This window comes from Pan troglodytes, chromosome 12 (genome assembly GCF_028858775.2).
Source record: "Pan troglodytes isolate AG18354 chromosome 12, NHGRI_mPanTro3-v2.0_pri, whole genome shotgun sequence".
NCBI lineage: Eukaryota > Metazoa > Chordata > Mammalia > Primates > Hominidae > Pan > Pan troglodytes.
The window spans coordinates 12,766,043-12,786,789 of record NC_072410.2 but is presented as its reverse complement, the minus strand read 5'-3'; the positions used below and the strand labels follow the sequence as shown (position 1 = coordinate 12,786,789).

Below are 20,747 nucleotides of genomic sequence, written 5' to 3'. Positions count from 1 at the left end.
AAATAAGTATGGAGTGCTTAATGTAGTGTCTGGTATACAGTAAGGGCTAAAAAACAGAAAATAATTCAACATCGAAGTTAAATTGGTATCAGTTTAAGATAGACTGCTATAACCTTAGGATGTTGTATGCAATACCAAGTTAAGTTGGTATTAGTTTAAAATAGATTGTTATAACTTTAGGATGTTATATGTAATACCATGGTAACCACAAAGAAAATAACTATAGAATATTTTCAAATGGAAAGTAAAAGGGAATCAAAATTTGTCACTATGAAAAATCAAACACAAAGAAAATCAGTGAGGGAGGAAATTAAGAACAAAAAAAGCTATAAGATAAGCAGCAAATGAGTAATAAAATGGCAAAAGTAAGTCCTTCTCTATTAGTAATCACTTTAAATGTAAATAAATTAGACTCCTCAATCAAAAGATACAGATTGGCAGGATGCACTAAAAAAACACGATTTAATTATATGTTATCTATAAGAGACTCACGGTAGACTTAGGACACTCATGGGTAGAAAGTGAAAGAACAGAAAAAAAATTTCATGCAAATAGCAACTAAAAGAGAACATGTTTAGCCATACTAATATCAGACAAAATAGACTTCAAGCCCCTCAAAAGTTACAAGAGACAAAGGATATTGTACAATCATAAAACAGTCAATTCAGAATATATAACAATTATAAACATATATGCACCAAACATCAGTGCTCCTAAATATATGAAGCAAACACTGACAGAATTGAAGGGAGCAATACATAGATCTATAATAATAGAGAAGATTTCAATATCCTACTTTCGATAAGGTATAGAACAATGAAACAGAAGATCAATAACACTGTAGACTAATTGGATCTAGCTGACATTTACAAAACACTCTACCCAGCAACAGCAGAATACACATTTTTCTCAAGTGCGCATGAGATATTCTCCAGGAAAGACCATATGTTGAGTCACAAAGTAAGTCTTAATAAATTTAAAAAGATTGAAATCATACAAAATATCTTTTTTCAATCATAATGAAATGAAACTAGAAATCAAAAGCAGAAGGAAAACTGGAAAACACATAAATATGTGGAAATTAAACAACATACTCAAACAACCAATGGCTCAAAGAAGAAATCTCAAGAGAAACTAGAAAATATCTTGAGAAATGAAATGAAAACACAACATACCAAAATTTACAAGATACAGTGAAAACAGTCCTAAGAGGGAAACTTATAGCTATAAATACTTAACATTAAAAAAGAAGGAAGAGCTCAAGTCAACAACCTAACTTTATGCCCTAAGGAACTAGAAGAACAAAACTAGCAGAAGGAAGAAATAATAAAGATTAGGTCAGATACAGACAAAATAAAGAATAGAAAAACAATAGAGAAAATCAATGAAAGCAAGACTCTGTTCTTTGAAAAGATGAACAAAATTGAAAAACCTTTAGTGAGAATGACTAAGGAACACTCAACTAAAATCAGAAATGAAAGAGGGGATATTACTATTGATTTTACAGAAATAAAAAATGTGTAAGAGAGTACTATAAATAGTTGTATGCCAACAAGTTGGATGACCTAAATGAAACAGGCACATTTCTAGAAATACACAACCTACTAAGGCTGAATCACAAAGAAATAGAAAATCTCAATAACAAGTAAGGAGATTGAATCAGTAATTTAAAAAATCTCCTGATAAAGAAAAGCCCAGCATCAGATGGCTTCACTGGAGAATTCTACCAAACCTTTAAAGAAGAATTAACACCAATTTTCCTCAAACTTTTCCAAAAAATGAAGAGGAAAAAACACTATCAAACTCATTATGAGGTCAGAATTACCCTAGTAAAAAAGCCAACAATACTACAAGAAAAAAAAAAAACAAAAAAAAAAACTACAGGCCAATATTCCTGAATATTGATGCAAAATCCTCAACAAAATACTAGCAAAGTGAATTCAACAGCACATTAAAAAGCTTGTACACTATGACCAAGTCAAATTTATTAATGAAATGCAAGGATGGCTCAACATCCAAAAATCAATCAACATAATGTGCTACATTAACAGAATTAAGGGGAAAAACCCACATTATTTTCTCAATTGATGCTGAAAAAGCATAAAATTTGACACCCTTTCATGATAAAAACACTCAACAAACTAGGAATAGAAAGAAACTACTGCAACATAATAAAGGCCATATATGAAAAGCCCACAGCTAACATCATACTCAATGGTGAAACACTGAAAGCTTTTCCTCTAAGACAAGGAACAAGACAAGGATCCTGCTCCTGCCACTTTTACTCAACACAGTAATGGAAATATTTTTCTAAAAAAAGAAAAATGTCTTTGTTTGCAGACAAAATGATGTAGAAATATGTAGAATATATGTAGAAAACCCTAAATACTCCATGAAAAATACCTTCAGAATAAATGACTAGCAAAGTTGCAGAATACAAAATCAACACGTAAAAATCATACTTCTATACACTAACAATGCACAATTTGAGAAGGAAACCAACAAAACAATTTACAATAGCATCAAAAAATAGTCAGAAACTTAAAAATATAAAAAATTTCAAAATTTAGATTTCAAAATAATAATCTGGAAACATGAAAAGTGAGTTCTTTAAGACCCTCACACATGATGTATAGTAAATACTGGGAATGTATCATGCACAAGATTTAACCTTTGAAAGTACTCAAGAAAATATCTTAGATCATTCTAATATATATTTCTAATACTATTTTTAGAAATATATAAACTCTGTCATTAAGCATGAGGAAGGACCATATAGAAAATCTCAAAAACCTTACAAATGATATGTTGTCTTCTATCAAAAGGAAGACGTCTTTGGGCTGAGAAAAATCACCAAAGATTTAAAAAGAGATCTTACTTTTTGTAAATTAATCCTTTATCTTAATTCCTAAGATTAGATTTTTAGAAGGGAAAATTATCACAGAGGTAATATTCAGGCTTCCAGCCTGTTGGAAGAGAACAGAATGAATGTGACCACTGTGATGAGGTGACAGCAATGGATTCCACGAGTAATTAACCTTCATGGAATGCAACAAAAAGCTTATCCACCATGATCAAGTGGGCTTCATCCCTGGGATGCAAGACTGGTTCAACATATGCAAATCAATAAATGTAATCCAGCATATAAACAGAACCAATGACAAAAACCACATGATTATCTCAATAGATGCAGAAAAGGCCTTTGACAAAATTCAACATCCCTTCATGCTAAAAACTCTCAATAAATTAGGTACTGATGGGACGTATCTCAAAATAATAAGAGCTATCTATGACAAACCCACAGCCAATATCATAATGAATGGACAAAAACTGGAAGCATTCCCTTTGAAAACTGGCACAAGACAGGGATGTCCTCTCTCACCACTCCTATTCAACATAGTGTTGGAAGTTCCGGCCAGGGCAATCAGGCAGGAGAAGGAAATAAAGGGTATTCAATTAGGAAAAGAGGAAGTCAAATTGTCCCTGTTTGCAGATGACATGATTGTATATTTAGAAAACCCCACTGTCTCAGCCCAAAATCTCCTTAAGCTGATAGGCAACTTCAGCAAAGTCTTAGGGTACAAAATCCACGTGCAAAAATCACAAGCATTCTTATACACCAATAACAGACAAACAGAGAGCCAAATCATGAGTGAACTCCCATTCACAATTGCTTCAAAGAGAATAAAATACCTAGGAATCCAACTTACAAGGGATGTGAAGGACCTCTTCAAGGAGAAATACAAACCACTGCTCAATGAAATAAAAGAGGATACAAACAAATGGAAGAACATTCCATGCTCATGGGTAGGAAGAATCAATATTGTGAAAATGACTATACCGCCCAAGGTAATTTATAGATTCAATGCCATCCCCATCAAGCTACCAATGACTTTCTTCACAGAATTAGAAAAAACTACTTTAAAGTTCACATGGAACCAAAAAAGAGCCCGCATTGCCAAGTCAATCCTAAGCCAAAAGAACAAAGCTGGAGGCATCATGCTACCTGACTTCAAACTATACTACAAGGCTACAGTAACCAAAACAGCATGGTACTGGTACCAAAACAGAGATATAGACCAATGGAACAGAACAGAGCCCTCAGAAATAATGCCGCATATCTACAACCATCTGATCTTTGACAAACCTGACAAAAACAAGAAATGGGGAAAGGATTCCCTATTTAATAAATGGTGCTGGGAAAACTGGCTAGCCATATGTAGAAAGCTGAAACTGGATGCCTTCCTTACACCTTATACAAAAATTAATTCAAGATGGATTAAAGACTTAAATGTTAGACCTAAAACCATAAAAACCCTAGAAGAAAACCTAGGCAATCTCATTCAGGACATAGGCATGGGCAAGGACTTCATGTCTAAAACACCAAAAGCAATGGCAACAAAAGCCAAAATTAACAAATGGGATCTAATTAAACTAAAGAGCTCCTGCACAGCAAAAGAAACTACCATCAGAGTGAACAGGCAACCTACAGAATGGGAGAAAATTGTTGCAATCTACTCATCTGACAAAGGGCTAATATACAGAATCTACAGTGAACTCAAACAAATTTACAAGAAAAAAACAAACAACCCCATCAAAAAGTGGGTGAAGGATATGAACAGACACTTCTCAAAAGAAGACATTTATGCAGCCAAAAGACACATGAAAAAATGCTCATCATCACTGGCCATCAGAGAAATGCAAATCAAAACCACAATGAGATACCATCTCACACCAGGTAGAACAGTCATCATTAAAAAGTCAGGAAACAACAGGTGCTGGAGAGGATGTGGAGAAATAGGAACACTTTTACACTGTTGGTGGGACTGTAAACTAGTTCAACCATTGTGGAAGTCAGTGTGGTGATTCCTCAGGGATCTAGAACTAGAAATACCATTTGACCCAGCCATCCCATTACTGGGTATATACCCAAAGGATTATAAATCATGCTGCTATAAAGACACATGCATACGTATGTTTATTGCGGCACTATTCACAATAGCAAAGACTTGGAACCAACCCAAATGTCCAACAATGATAGACTGGATTAAGAAAATGTGGCACATATACACCATGCAATACTATGCAGCCATAAAAAATGATGAGTTCATGTCCTTTGTAGGGACATGGATGAAGCTGGAAACCATCATTCTCAGCAAACTATCGCAAGACAAAAAACCAAACACCGCATGTTCTCACTCATAGGTGGGAATTGAACAATGAGAACACATGGACACAGGACGGGGAACATCATACACCGGGGCCTGTTGTGGGGTGGGGTGGGGGAGGGATAGCATTAGGAGATATACCTAATGCTAAATGATGAGTTAATGGGTGCAGCACACCAACATGGCACACGTATACATATGTAACAAACCTGCACGTTCTGCACATGTACCCTAAAACTTATAATAAAAAAAAAGAAAAAAAGTTTCATGGAATTAAAGAAGTATCCTTGACCACTCTTTAAATCCTGAATTTCTAGAAACATCTAAAAATATAATACAGGTTCTCTTAGCACAGTTATCTTGATATACAGCATGTGATACATAAGGTTAGAAACTGTCTTTTTTAAACTGTCTTTTTTCAACCTGGCTAAATTCTGATCTTGTATACATTTGACCTACATTTTAAAGACGGGATGCAGGGGACCATTTCAGCTGCCTCAGCGTCACCACATGCTTTCTCAGGGATCAGGCTCTGATTCTGGGTTGTTCTGGGACCATGGACATGTTCATGAGCAAGGGGCAGAACGACCTGAGCATGAACAACATGCTCATGTTCTGCCCTTTGGTCCACGGTCCCATTGCACAGTGTTTCAGCTGCATGCCCAAACTCAGGGCTCATGATGAAGAACAGCCAAGGTTTTGCCAGGGAAAGGGGTGGGAACTTCCTTCCTTCTGCTTGGCCCTCTCCTTTTCTCGTAGACCTGCCTGCTTTGCCTGGCAGGCATGGGTCCACCCAGTGTGGGCACTCCTTTCCTTCTGGCACTTTCTCACAACATGAAGCAATGCTGCTTGCCCTTTATTAGATCTTCTTTAGAGAAAGCATCTGATTTTCCCAAACTTAAGACGAATAGAAAGTTCTGGGCTGCTAAAGGTTAGCTGAATTAAGTAAGTAAAAATATACTTCCTCCTGAATTCACATGTAGACCAGCAAACTCTGGCAATGAACACAATGAATGGGTCTCAAGCATTCAAGCAACTAACATTATTACCTTATTTATTTTTAGCAACGATATAATGAAAGTAAAGGAGAAAAAAGATGGAATGCATAAAAAAAAAAGGATAATGAATTTATAGCAAATTTACACACACACACACACACACACACACGCAACCTACTTCTCCAGATCAGGGTTTCTTGATATTTAGAACTCATGCACTGAAAATCTGAAGTCAAATTCAGGGCTTTCCCTCCTCAGGGGTTTATACACATGCTTTTGGTCAAATCACATCAAGTTAAACCCTTTTGAAAAACAGCTCCAAAAGACAAATCTTGGTGAAACTGAAGCATCTATTTGCTCTCTTTTTCTTATGTTGACAAGGTCGCCATGATCACAACCTACTCCACAAAAGAAGACTGCCAAGCCCCGTGAGCAGGACTCTGGTGCCAGTGGTCTACACCAAATAATTCACATTTTCACAGGATTCCTGATATCCAAAAGATATACATGTGTAGGACTGCTGGCTGAGTCAGAGAGGGCAGTGTAAAGCCAAACAGCAAGGGCACTGGGTAAAAATGGGCACTAATGCAAACTCTAACTAGGCTTTCTGCCCTTGGCCTTGTCTCCACTGTCTCATGTCCTTTGGCATAATGGAAAGAGCCCCTGTCCTTTCTCCTTTGAGCTGAGAAGTTTGCATAAACAAAGGTGAAGTTTGTAAAGAAGGGAGGGTGAGGATAGAGGCGGGGCGTGCCTTTGAAGGAGAGGAGGAGAAGGACTATTGGTGACATTACCCGTCTTGTTCTCCCACCTACCGAAGGTTTCGGGTCAGGGGAGGAGAGAGGATGTTGAAATGGATCAGTCCTGCTTCAGTCTCCACCTCCAGGATGCACAGGCTCAGTGACGTCCAAAAGGGCCCAGGCTGGTGCCTAGTCTCTTACCTTGAACCCACAGCACAGCCCCACCCCGCCCCCTGACTACGGCCCCCAGCCCTGCTGCAAGGCCCAGGTTTCACTGCCCATAAGCTGGTTTCTGTGCGAGCCAGCCTGGAGTTGCACCAGCAGTGTGTCCCAACTCACGTTTGAAATTCCCAGGAATGTATATTTTGGGGTCATGCAAAGTGGAGAGGCAATTTCAAGCCAGCACTCAAGTCTCTCTGTGGAAGAGCACACACCAAGACAAGGCAGAGGGAGGCCAGGGACAGGTGGAAGCTGAGCGGAAGTCCTGAGGAGTATACTTTCACACTAGCAGGGAGAGCTCTGCTTTGAAATTATTTCACAAACATTTTTCGGGTGCCTATTCTGTACTGTAATGAAACAAATGACGCAGTCCTGAGGTATGGAGCACAAGGACACAGGACCTTTAAGAACCCAGCATACAGTAGAGCATTCACTGCTTAAGAAGAAGGGGCTGCCTTGCTAACTTCTGCACCACACAGTCCAATTTGATCTTGAGGTCATACAAAGTGTCTGAAAACCAGTATTTGGGGGCCAAAGAAACACTATTAAGAGCTGTACTTAAAATATACACATGGGAGTGCTTCTGACTCTTGGAAGCTTATCAACAAGATGAGGAGTGGGGAGGCCAAAGATGTAGGAAGAATGAGGCCAAACAAGATTTGGGTTTTCTTTCACAAAGACTACTACTGTGCTGCTTTCTTTCTAATCTTGAAAAATAACAATTTTCCAAGGAAAGGCTGGACAAAAAAAAAGAGGATTTACAGGCTCTATGAACATCCAAGGGGGAAAAAAGCTAAGAGAGTAAATAATACCCATGAACACATTATTAATGGCTATTGAAAGATTGAACTGTTAACACTATAATTATAAAATAAATTTCAGTAGTAGTGGTAAGAACAAGGGATATTTAAGCTAAGACTATGATCTGGAATGAGAAAAACCATTCACAGGAGCATGCCAAGTCTTCACTGACTTCCCTACTTCTTAATAATCTGTGAGCAATGAGCAGGTCATGGTGGGACAGTTCAGCTGCAACAGTCTCTGTCCCATGCCATGCTCTTCCTTCCCCCTCTTGGCCTTGTGCCTCCTCTGTGGAGCTCCTTTCCTCTGCATCTTCCCAATCCTTCAAAGGTGATTTCAAATGCCCCCTGATTTTACCAGCTACACATCTTCATTTGAACAAATTTTATGATATAGCACCATCTACCTGGCTTTATGTTTACATTTATCTATATATAAGATAATTATAGTAGTAAATAATTATAGCTAACACTATTGTGTTAGTTACCATGTGCCACACACTGTAAATACTGGCTGTTTTATATATTTTCTTTCCATTAAACCTCATTACACCTTTATGGGGTTGATATTATTATTATTATGTCCATTTTAAAGATGTAGACATTAAGACCCTGACAGAGATGTTAAATGACTAGTCTAGGAGGGTACTGAATGAGAAACTGATAGATCTGAGATTTTATTAGTTTACAAACTCCCTGAGGAAAATGTATATTTAAAACACCATGAGAAACCACTATTCTCATTTATTAGAATGGCCAAAACAGAAAAACTGATCATATCAAGTGCTGTCAAGAATATAGAGTAACTGGAACTCTCATACATTGCTAATGAGAGTGCAAAGTGGTACAGTCATTTTGAAAACAGTTTGGTAGGGCCGGATGCGGTGGCTCAAGCCTGTAATCCTAGCACTTTGGGAGGCCGAGGTGGGTGGATCACGAGGTCAGGAGTTCGAGACCATCCTGGCCAACATGGTGAAACCCTGTCTCTACTAAAAATACAAAAAAATTAGCAGGGCGTGGTGGCGGGCACCTGTAGTCTCAGCTACTCGGGAGGCTGAGGCAGGAAAATGGCGTGAACCCGGGAGGCGGAGCTTGCAGTGAGCCGAGATGGTGCCACTGCACTCCAGCCTGGGGGACAGAGCCAGACTCTGTCTCAAAAAAAAAAAAAAAGAAAAAGAAAAATGAAAACAGTTTGGTAGTTTCTTATAAAGTTAAACTCCATATGTCCCAGTAATCTCACTCCTAGGTATTTATACCCATGAGAGATGAAGACATATATCCACATGCAGAAAATTTGTACACAAATGTTTAAAGCAGCTTTATTTATAATTGCCCAAACCTAGAAAGAACCCAAATGCCCATCAGTTTGTGAATGAATAAACACATTGTAGTATATCTATCAAAGGGAATTCAGATGCTCCTCAACTTATGGTGGGTTGTAGCCCCAGAAACCCATCATAAATTGAAAATGTCATAAGTTGAAGATAATATCATAAGTTGAAAATGCATTTAATACACTTAGACTTTTTTTTTTTTTAATCAGGGTCTCACTCTGCTGCCCAGGCTGGGGTGCAGTGGCACCATCACAGCTCACTGCAGCCTCAACCTCTTGGGCTCAAGCAATCCTCAAGCAATCCTCCCACCTAAGCCTCCCAAGTAGCTGGGACTACAGGTGTGCATCACCATGCCCAGCTAATTTTTTTTTTGGTAGAGATGGGGTCTTGCCATGTTGCCCAGGCTGGTCTTGAACTCCTGGCCTCAAGCGATTCTACCACCTCCACCTCCCTAAGAGCTGCAATTATAGGTGTGAGCCACCATGCCCAGCCTACAACTAGTCTACTGAACATCAGAGCTTAGACAGGCCTACCTTAAACATGCTCATAACACATTAACCTACAGTTGGGCAAAATCATCTAATACAAAGCCTATTTTGTAATAAAGTATAAATATCTCATGTAATTCATTGAATCTGTACTGAAGTATAGTGTCTACTGAACAGGTTTTGCTTTTGCACCATGGTAAAGTTGAAAAATCTTGAGTAAGTCAGGGACAGTCTGTACTATTTAGAACAAAAAGGAACAAATTACTGGCACATGCAATGGCATGGGTAAGTCTCAAATGCACTAGGCTAAGTGAAAGAAGCCAGACTCAAAAGGCTCCCGAGTGTTATGATTCCATTTGTATGACATTTTGGACAAAGCAAAACTGCTGAGAAAGAAAATAGGTGTGACTGCCTGAGGCTGGGGCTACAGAGCTGACTACAAAGGGGCATGAGATAACTTTTTAGAGTGAGGGAAAGTTCTCTATCTTGATTGTAGTGGTAATTACATGACAGTATACATTTGTCAAAACACAAAGAATTATAAACTAAAAAGAGTAAATTTTACTGCATGTAAATTATATCTCAATAAACTTGACATTTAAAAAAGTTCCCTGAGGGTAGAATCATGCATTGGTAAGCCCCATTTAGTCAAGTCTTCTATTTACTACTTAGCTCAAATAACAGATTTGGTTAGAAGAGCTAACTAGTAAATAGAAGAGTAAGCTAATTTCAGCTTTGTTACCCATTTCCCTACTGACCTTTGGGGGAAGAATTAAAGAGGACAAAAATATTATAACAAAAGATGACTAAATATGAGGAAAAGCCAAAAGCAGAGATGGTCTCCAAGTGCTGAATGATCCCAAATTCACTGGACAGGTAAAAGCAGGTACCAACCTTAGTACATTTCTTGATCTTCTGTTCAAGGATCTCAATTTCACTAGAAGTTGAGGCTGCCTTCTCATTGTCATCATCTGGTAGAAAACACTGCCGTGTGCTTTTAAGAAAAATCAAAAGTAACTCACGAAACTTTAAGTACTTGAGACAGTGAGTATAATAAAACAAGTATTTCATGAAAATATACCACCCAGTAGTGCTGAATTGAATGAAAGGCAAGAGTCATCCATATACCCTAAATGAGCTGAGAGACCTCCCTAAGGGCACAGGATTGTTTGCTAAATCAGATGAGTTACAGCATTATTGCTGCCAGATTACAAAGGAAAACAGCATGTCTGACTCCAGGTAGAACCAACTGCATCCCAGACCCCAAACTCCTTTCTGTTCCAAGAAGGCAGGACTGGCGTTGTGGGGTCAGCAGAGGTGGCATGTCTTGAATCACCAAAAAAATAGAGGGGTGGCTGAGGAGTGGAAATGGAATTCCAAATCTGTCAGGCTCTGAGCCCCATGAGGCAATGACCTATCTGTCTTGCTCTTCATTCTCCCATTATCTAGCACAGTGCCTGGTTAATGAACATAGTAAAAGATGCTCAATATTTCTAGAGGGCAATTTGGCATGCATATTACTGTTTCAAATGTCTGCATCCTTTGACCCAGCAATAGGCAGTCTCTGTATTAGTCACAAGTATCAGTTCAGTGGTCAATGAAAAGGAACTAATGCATTAGTTCTCATTCTTCATGATTTCATTCTTCATGATTTCTTAAGAGTCTCATATGTGTTACCAAGAAAATAAGTACTTAAAAATGATTAAAATTTTTATATCAAATGACATATTTTTAAAAGTGTGAATTCAAGTAAAAAGCACTATGCTTATTAGAATGTAGCTACCTCTCAGATGCTTCTATTTGTTTAATCTTTAAGGAAAGGAAGACAACACATGAGAGCCATACCTCTTCTGGATATTGAAGGGTCCACTTCAATACCTTTTTCATAAGGAGTACCACCATTCAAGAAAAGCTCATAAGTTCTATAAAAGAATAACATACAATGACAGATATAAGCTGTGGGCATGTAGAAAACACTGGAGTCAGTAGTTAAGTATTTTTTAGCACTAATATACTCAGACATTTCATTTATGCCTCGTTGGTAAATGAAAAGAATAATTGTTGATCCCTCCATGAGGTACTATCTGGGCAAATAAACAGTCTTTCTTTCCTAATTATAAGCTGCAGAAAATTATCTTTCCTAACTATACACTGTAGAAAATACATTTTTCCTTGAAAATGAGAAAAATTAATTCAAGTCATTAACGTGTTCAGACCTTAATGACTTACATTAATGACAAGTGATTGTTTTTTAATGTATTTTTCAAATGTGTTAAATCATTATTTGAAATGAGGCCACTATGAACTTATATTATTTTTAAAATATAAAAGTAACGTGTAGATTATTATAAAAAGTTTGAATGGCAGAGGAATGATAAGTAAAAAGTGAAAAATCCCTCCCCATGCCGCCTTCTCTGGTTTGGTTAATCTCCTGCCCTATCTTTTCTATGCAAATGCAAACAAATGTATAAACACGGTGAATTTCAAAACTAACACATGCTTCAAAACTAACACTCTACATGCTTTTCTTTTGAAGTCACATACTAAGTGTAGAAAGAAGAAGGTAAAAGAGCCCTTTAATTGTAATGCACCACCTCCTCAATTCTGCTCCTCAGAGGCAACTTCTGGGAACAGTTTTGCTTTGTTTTGTTTTTGCTTTTTGGAGACAGAATCTCGCTCTGTCACCCAGGCTAGAGCGCAGTGGCATGAAAACTGCTCACTGCAGTCTCGACCTCTCAGCCTCAAGCAATCCTCCCAGCTCAGCCTCCTGAGTAGCTGGGATTACAGGCGTGTGCCACCATGCTTGGCTAATTTTTTTATTTTTGTAGAGACAGGGTCTCACCATGTTGCCCAGGCTGGTCTATAACTCCTAGGCTCAGGTGATCCTCCCGCCAAGGCCTCCCAAAGTGCTGAGATTACAGGCATTGTGAGCCACCTCACCTGGCCCACAAATAGTTTTTAATGAACAAAAGTGGAGTCACAGTATTCAAAATATTCTGCAACTTTTTCCATATACTAATACACTGAAAATGTGTCTATATTAATACACAGAGCTCTACCTCATTTAAAAAAATAGCTGTGACTTCACTTTCAGAAAGATGGAATAGATATACAATTCCTTATTTCTTCCACTAAGCACAACTAAAAACCCTGAGCATATTAAAAGACAAAAACAAAAAAGCAAATAACAATCACAAGAAACCTGGCACCCCAGGTAATGCACCCTCTAGGATGATGTCAAAGGACTTGTAGAGTCAGGACTTCTACCTCTGCCAATGTGGCAGGAGGCTACATAAGGCGCATTATCTAAATTAATCCTCACAACAAGCCTTTGGAGTAGGAATTATTACAATCTTCCAGATTAAAGATAGGTGAAATTCAGACTTGGAGATGTTAAGAAATCCACCTACAGTTACATGGGTAGAGCTGGGACTGGAGCCCAAAATTTTATAATCCAAATTTGGGATCTTAATCACCATCCTACTGCCTGCCCATTTGTGTCCCTTCTTGAATTTCTTGTTTATATCCTAGATTTAGATCTTTCTTTTCCTCCATTTTAAAATTTAGATGATCTTTTTCTTATTAATTTTTGAGAGTTCCTTTTATATTAGGGATAATGGTCTTCTAACTCTTCTGTACATATTGCAGTATTTGCTTCCAGTCTGCCTTTTCATCTTAAAGTTTAAATCATTTACCGTGGTTGCCACTGTGATTTCAATGTCCCACCTACAGAGGAAGGGTAGAGACTCACAGAGGACCTCTGGACTCTGGACTTAACTTTCCCACTCTTTGAAGACAACTAGGCTCTGTTTTCAGCATGGTGAAATGTGTTAATACCATAGGAAATTACTGAAAGAATATTCTCAGCAGACGGCTAGTGCAAACATCTTTTAAAACACCTCTTCTCTAGGAGTCATTTCTTCCTCCTTAGGATGAGACTGTGCATGCTGTTTTCATACACTGCCTAAACAACACTAAAGTCAACATAAAAAGCCCTCTCCCCAAAAGTTATTGGCATTCTCATAGAACAAACCTGAGGTATCAAGAGTCTAAAAAATGAATTTTTACAGAAGTATTCATTCGTTAGGAATATATAGCCAACTTACTTTGCTGGAATAGGAACTCCACTGGCATCGAAAAGTTTAAGAAACACCCAGCCACAGCTTAACTCTCCTCTTTCACCAGTTGACTAGGAAATAAGACAAGTATATGAAACTTAAGGTCTGAACTAGTCAAATTTATAAGCACATACCAAGTCCTTTTAAAGGAACAAAATTAGTATTCACCTTTAGAACTAAAAAGTTCTTCACAAGAAAATAAAATGAAACACAGTAGAATCTCATTTTGCCTGCGGGTCAGATATTAAAGGTAGTATATCAAGTGATAATCATATTTTGTCAAAATTGCTCTCGAAAATCCCTTAAACCAATGATGTGGCAACTGCTGCCATTGTCTCTTGACTGATATAAGCATTCTGTGGAGTGATCTCAAATCATATCAGTACTACATGGGATGATGAACTTTTGTTTCACTGAGAGATAGAATGCAGATATTAATCATTCAAGGGCTTTTCTGCTTGGAATTTTACCCCCACTGTCAGTTGCTAGAGGCCCCTAAGGCTTCCTTTGGGGGGCCTGCTCCTTTCCCCAGTCCTACCCCCTCCACAATACATATGGATGAATTTGCCTTAAACAAATGAATGGACAGTGTAATACCATTAATGTAACATCTCTGTAATGCTCTCTGGGTTACCATGAGGTCAACTATATATACTATACCTATCAAGCTATTATTAGTATGTGGAAACATTTAATTACTAGCACAGAGCCCCACCCACTGGTTCAGTAGTTTATATGACATAAGTTAAACTCACTTTATAAAAGTCACTACTCTGCTAAGTCCCTTAATTAGAAACCTCAGTTACAAGGCTAAGTATACTCTGCCCCTGGAAGACAGAGGTGAACCATGGCGCTGGGATGCCAGTGAGCATCTTTTATCACTTTCTGCAAAGTCCCATCCTTTTTGAATTTTTATTCTTTAAAAGCACTGGAGTTCACTCAAGCTATAAATGTGAATAAGTACTATTATTTTAAATGCTACGAAAACAAATCAGCACACATAAAATTAGAATCACTGGCATTCTCATTCCTCAAGGGATTAAAATTCAATTACACATAAAGACTTCAAGGATTTCCTTGTCAATAGACACATTTTTTAACCTTCCCTTTTAACTGATACATTAGAAAGCCTTATCTTTCAACGGACATACATTGCGAATATAAGAAATTCCAAGTTCAAATAATATTCCAAGATCTGGAGATGCAGAATTAGACCTGATAAAGCAATCACCATCAAGCAAACATGGCAAGATGCGAGTAACCTGAAATGATAAAGAAATTAAAGTTATTGATAAAAATAAAAAATGGGAAGGGGTTTTGATATGGTTTGAATAAATGTCTCCACCAAATTTCATGTTGAATTGTAATCCCAGTGTTGAAGGTGAGGCCTGGTGGGAGGTGTTTGGGTCATGAGGGCAGATCCCTCATGGTTTGGTACTGTCCTCACCACAGTGAGTTCGTTCTCAGGAGATCAGTTTTTTTAAAAGTGTGTGGCACCTCCTTCCTCCTTCTTGCTCCTGCACTGTCACGTGAGATGCCTGCTCTCCCTTCACCTTCTGCCATGATTGGAAGCTTCCTGAGGCCTCCCTAGAAGCTGAGCAGATGCCTGTGCCATGCTTCCTGTACAGTCTGCAGAACCAGGGGCCAATTAAACCTCTTTTCTTTATAAATTAACCAGCCTCATGCATTTCTTTATAGCAATGCAAGAACGGCCTAACACAGGGTTTCAGCCCTATTTGTTAGTAAATAGTTTACGCCTTTGCATTATAATAAAAGCCTTTTAAGAAAAACAAAAAGCAGACGGACTGAATTCATCAATGCCAATGATTACAAATTTTAAAAATTTAACTTCACTTTTAAAGGGAAAATACCTTTACCTTTGCTTATTTTTTGCTTAGAGTAGAGGCTAATAGTACTGTGCCTAGGTCTCCAGAGGTGTTACAAATAATAGTTTATAGACATTATAAGATATTTATATTAACCACTGTTCTTCATAAACAGAACAAAAATTAAAGACTGAATACACATATTTGCTCAACTTTCCTAATGTGTGCCTTGTGAATTTTCATTTCTCTTCTCTTTCATTCAATTCACTCTCCCTCGACAACTGTATCCCTCCCTTCTTGACTGTAAAATCTATCCAACCTTCAAGATCTAGTTTCTCTTCTAGAAAACTTTCCCTGAGCCAAAGGACTAGAATTAACTTTACCCTCCTGTGTGCTTCCAAAGCACTTGGAGCTCCAAAGCCATTACAATCTGCCTGAGTGGTAGTTACCAACAGTACTTGCCCCACATGGCTACTCTGATTAAATAAGGTAATGTACATAAGAGTCTGGCACAGGGCCTAGCACACAGTTAGGGTTCCATAAGTAGACGATATTGTTATTCTTCATGTATGTATTTTCCCCTACTAATTTTGCTGGAATAGGAACTTCACTGGCATGAAAAAGTTTCCACATGCCTAGGAAAAAATGCTTGCACATAACTGATGTTTAATTTCATTCAACAGAATAACACATACTCCCAACAGTTCTTCCTTCTACCCCAGGAAAAACATTAAAAAATTCTACCCTAAACTCTTCACATACACAGAGACGCAATAACAGAATTGTGAAGTACTGTGCCAAAAGAGAGGCCATGCTTCTCACCAGGGGAGGGGTGCTAAGAAGATCAAGATGGACTTTTAGGAGGTGTGCTCTCGACAAGTCTGGACAGGCACAGCACACAGTTAAGGTGGCTGGCCTCATCCACACCCTGAGCCCTCTCACTGAACCTCCATCTTGCCTTAAGATCTTTTGATGCAATAAGAGGAAAGGTAACTAAGGGTTTTCAGGATGCAGTTATACAAGGGAGTTAGCTGTGGGAAGGAAGTAAATACTAAATTAATGAGACCTTGGCGGTAGACGAAAGTAATGTAAAATAAAATATAGACAATTGATACTATAAAAACAACACGAAGACATCTCTGTCCTCCCTACGTCTATGCAATGCTGACTCAGTGGTTTAAACCCACCTAATGCCATTCCAGTCTTGACAGTATGTGGGTGTAATGTAGCAGTCCCTTAGGCGTCATCCCTGACTTTATCTGAAGAAAGCACAGCTTTTATTAGCACAGTTGGAAGATTTCATCTTTGAAAAACACCCCACTTCCTAAATGTTATCTTTATGTTTTCATTTTTCATCAAATGAGAATTTTCTAAAAATGAACCCTGAAACTGATTGAATGGGATGATTCATAGGAATTACTAACATTGGTGAGTCAGAAACATGAGTAATTTTTATCAATGTCCTCAAAGAACACCAAAGAATCTAAAGATTTATATCTGTTCCCACATACTCTGTGCTATTTATAGAAATATGAATATGTTCTACTTTGAAATTCACTCACTCCACTCATTCAGCAGATTACTTACCTGGGGAGAAAAGGTCCATGTTTTGGGCTTTTTAGGCTGCCATGTGGCTCTGACTGTATGAATGTTGCTCAGAACCTGAAATGAGATTTTCCCTTTTGAAATCATGTAAAAAGCTCTTTGAAACGTCACCATTTCCATGTCCCAAAGAGTTAACAGTGGCTACACTAAGTGAGGAAGATGGCAAGGGGAGAACTTTCACTTTTTACTTTATGCAATTCTGTAATGTTTTTCTTTTTATATCAGGTATGACATAAATGAATTCAGAGTTGGAGTCCTATGCTAGTAATAAATTATATTAAGTGAATTCCTTAATATCTGAGATAGGTTTGCCAGAAAAGTAATTGAAATTTTAGGTGAAAATGGCCTTTTATTTATTTATTGGTTTAGAGAAGGAGTCTCGCTCTGTCGCCCAGGCTGGAATGCAGTGGCATGATCTAGGCTCACTGCAACCTCCGCCTCCCAGGTACAAGTGATTCTCCTGCCTCAGCCTCCCAAGTAGCTGAGATTACAGGTCCCTGTCACCACGCCCAGCTAATTTTTGTATTTTTAGTAGAGACGGGGTTTCACCATGTTGGCCAGGCTGGTCTCGAACTCCTGACCTGAGGTGATCTGCCTGCCTCGGCCTCCCAAAGTGCTGGGATTACAGGTGTGAGCCATCGCACCCAGCAAAAAAATGGTCTTTTAAAAGAAAAGATGTGACCCAGTTGAGCACAGTGGCTCACGACTGTAATCCCAGCACTTTGGGAGGTTGAGGCAGGTGGATTACATGAATTTGGGAGTTTGAGACCAGCCTGGCCAACATGATGAAACTCTGTCTGTACTAAAAACACAAAAATCAGCTGGGTGTGGTGGTGTGTGCCTGTAATTCCAGCTACTCAGGAGGCTGAGGCAGGAGAATCGCTGGAACCTGGGAGATAGAGGTTGCAGTGAGCTGATACCACACCACTGCACTCCAGCCTGAGCCATGGAGTAAGATTCAGTCTCAAGAAAAAAAAAAAAAAAAAAAAAAGATGTGACCCATACAAGCATTTCACATGCAGTTCATTACTCTGTCACTAAGACAGACAGTCCTAATAGTTCAGATACAGTTATATTTTTCCTCAAGATCTCTAGGCCCATAAATTATATTTTTCTTGAAATTCAATCTCTTATAAAATGCTCTATGCAAGAAGTTCATCATAAAACTTACATAAAACAATGAAATACAAAGGGATTTATGGAATGAAGAATTCAAATTCTAAAATGTTATGGCCAAAATTGACATCTTCCAAAGGAATGGATAATAGTTAATTTTTATTTTAGATGAAAATATTTTATTATAACACTTCCAAAACAAAGCTTTAAAATAATAATTTAAAATAATCCCAAATGTGTTATATTAGGTCAAATTCCACTCACTGTATTCCACATCCCTAGTAGTAGGAATATAGGAGTATTTTATGGGCAGCTGGATTGTTTTCCACATTAACAAAATCCCACTTCCTTCGATTACTAATACATACATGTTTAAACTTTTCCTGAAATTATGTATATTTACCACCTGGACTCTTGGAATACAAACTCCTTATAATTACCACCTTGTGATTACTGTAAGACTGCATGTTATTCTAAGGTTCTTCTTCGTTTTTCAAGAAATGTTTTCTACTTCTAATGGCCAAGAAGTCCTTTGCTATAATCAAAATTGAAATCCTATACTACCTCTGCTTTTATCTTTTCAATTTGGAGAATCCTAATTTTGAAGTTTGGAATCAAGAGTAACTTCTTCTGTTTGATAATTTTATATCTTTCCTGACATATTGACTCTAAGAACTAAAAAGGACTTAGTCCAACCATCTCACTATGCATTTCAGAAAACTGCAGCCACAGAGGGTGAATGACTGGCTTAGACTCACACTGCTTTCTGTGCAAAACCAGACCCAAAGAATGAAGAACTGAAGAGTCAAAATAATTTACAGAGATTTCGTTCAGCAAACTGCATTAAAAACGCAAGAGGGGCTGGGTGCAGTGGCTCGTGCCTGTAGTCTAACTACTTGGGAGGCTACGGCAGGGAGATTGCTTGAGCTCAGGAGTTCGGGACCAGCTTGGGCAGTATAGTGAAACCTTGGCTCTATTTTTTTTTTTTAAGAATGTACAAGAACTTCTCAACCAGTTTATGCTTCAACACAACCATTCTGCTCCATATATGAAGCAATGAAGCAGTGATAGTTAAAAAGACAGAGTAATACCCAAAAGTAAGATAAATATGTCAATGGACCACAAATAGAAGATAGAAGAGTAAAGTGAGACAAAAACTAGAGGTTTCCTGGGCTCTGAGTCCAGAAGGAGCATGGGGTAGCAAGGGGCTGGATTTGTATGCTATATATCACCCCATGATAGAGAAATAGATATTGCTTTATTGTTGCTGGAAGCCAGTAGGGTTAAAAAAAAAAAAAAAAAAAAAAGGTTGCCCCTGCTTCTCATAAAAAGTAGTGAGCCTAAGCAAGTAGGAGGACAAAGACATAGCCATGACACCAGAAGCAGAACCATGTGAACAAGTGGGCCTTTTAATGGATCAGTGACATATCTGACATCATCTTAGATCAAGAACTCTAAACTCTACGTCAAGATCTGGTTCTGAACTGGGGTTGGGAGAGGAGGGTGATGTACTGTTAATAAAAACCACAACACTACTAGATAGAGGGAAACGGCACTGGAAGAAATAATTGGAGTTGCAAAGGTATTTGAGAAAATAATGGCTGAAAAAAATCCCCAAATTTGGCAAAAGACATAAACCTATAGATTGAAGAAGCTGAGCAAACCCCAAGCAGGGTAAACCAAAGAAATTCATGCCAGATACACCGTAAACTTCTGAAAACTGAAACACAACGAAAATACCTTGAAAACAGTAAGAAACAGCATTTAGGTTAGCCAACAGGAAAAAAACAATTTGAATGACGATGAATTTCTCATTAGAAGCCACGGAGAACAGAAGGAAATGACACAATAGTTTTCAAGTGTCAAACAAAAATAACTGTCAACTCAGAATTCTCTATCTAATTAAAATATCCTTTTGGAATGAAGAGGAAACAGGGACAATCTCAGATAAAGTCTAAAAATCTGTCACCAGCAGACCTACCCTAAAAGAATGGTTAAAGGAGATTCTCTAAATAGGACATGATAAAAAGAAGACTCTTAGAGCATCAGGAAGAAAGAATCAACAATGGAAATAGTAAAAATATAGGTAAATACTATGGATCTTCTTTCAGGTTTTCCAAATTATGTTTGGTGCTGTGTGATAAGATTCTTAATGTATGTAGAGGAAATATTTAAGACAACTATATTACAAGCTAGGGAAAGTAAAGAACTAAAGGAAGGTAAGGTTTTATACATCACTCCAACTGGAATGTTAACACTAGTAGACTGTGGTAAGCTATGCATGTATAAACTTAATACCTAGAAGCAACCACTAAGGAAACTAGCCAAAAAGATACAC

The 20,747-nt window shown here is 38.0% G+C and overlaps 1 protein-coding gene across 11 annotated transcripts in view; it reads right to left on the bottom strand.

The window, feature by feature from the left end:
* The window catches only part of NPHP1 (nephrocystin 1), an 81,280-nt gene that overhangs the window by 8,994 nt on the left and 51,539 nt on the right, over window positions 1-20,747 (bottom strand). For 10 of the 11 annotated variants that reach the window (XM_003309183.4, XM_003949878.6, XM_009443083.5 and 7 more), the window contains 5 exons: window positions 17,276-17,350; window positions 15,014-15,124; window positions 13,851-13,933; window positions 11,590-11,666; window positions 10,639-10,738 (listed from right to left, as the gene is read on the bottom strand). In XM_003309183.4, the coding sequence (XP_003309231.2) occupies window positions 10,639-10,738; window positions 11,590-11,666; window positions 13,851-13,933; window positions 15,014-15,124; window positions 17,276-17,350 (446 nt within the window). Of the gene's footprint in view, window positions 1-5,281; window positions 5,406-10,638; window positions 10,739-11,589; window positions 11,667-13,850; window positions 13,934-15,013; window positions 15,125-17,275; window positions 17,351-20,747 lie in introns of those variants that run through there. The other variant, XM_054678156.2, reaches the window with a different exon arrangement.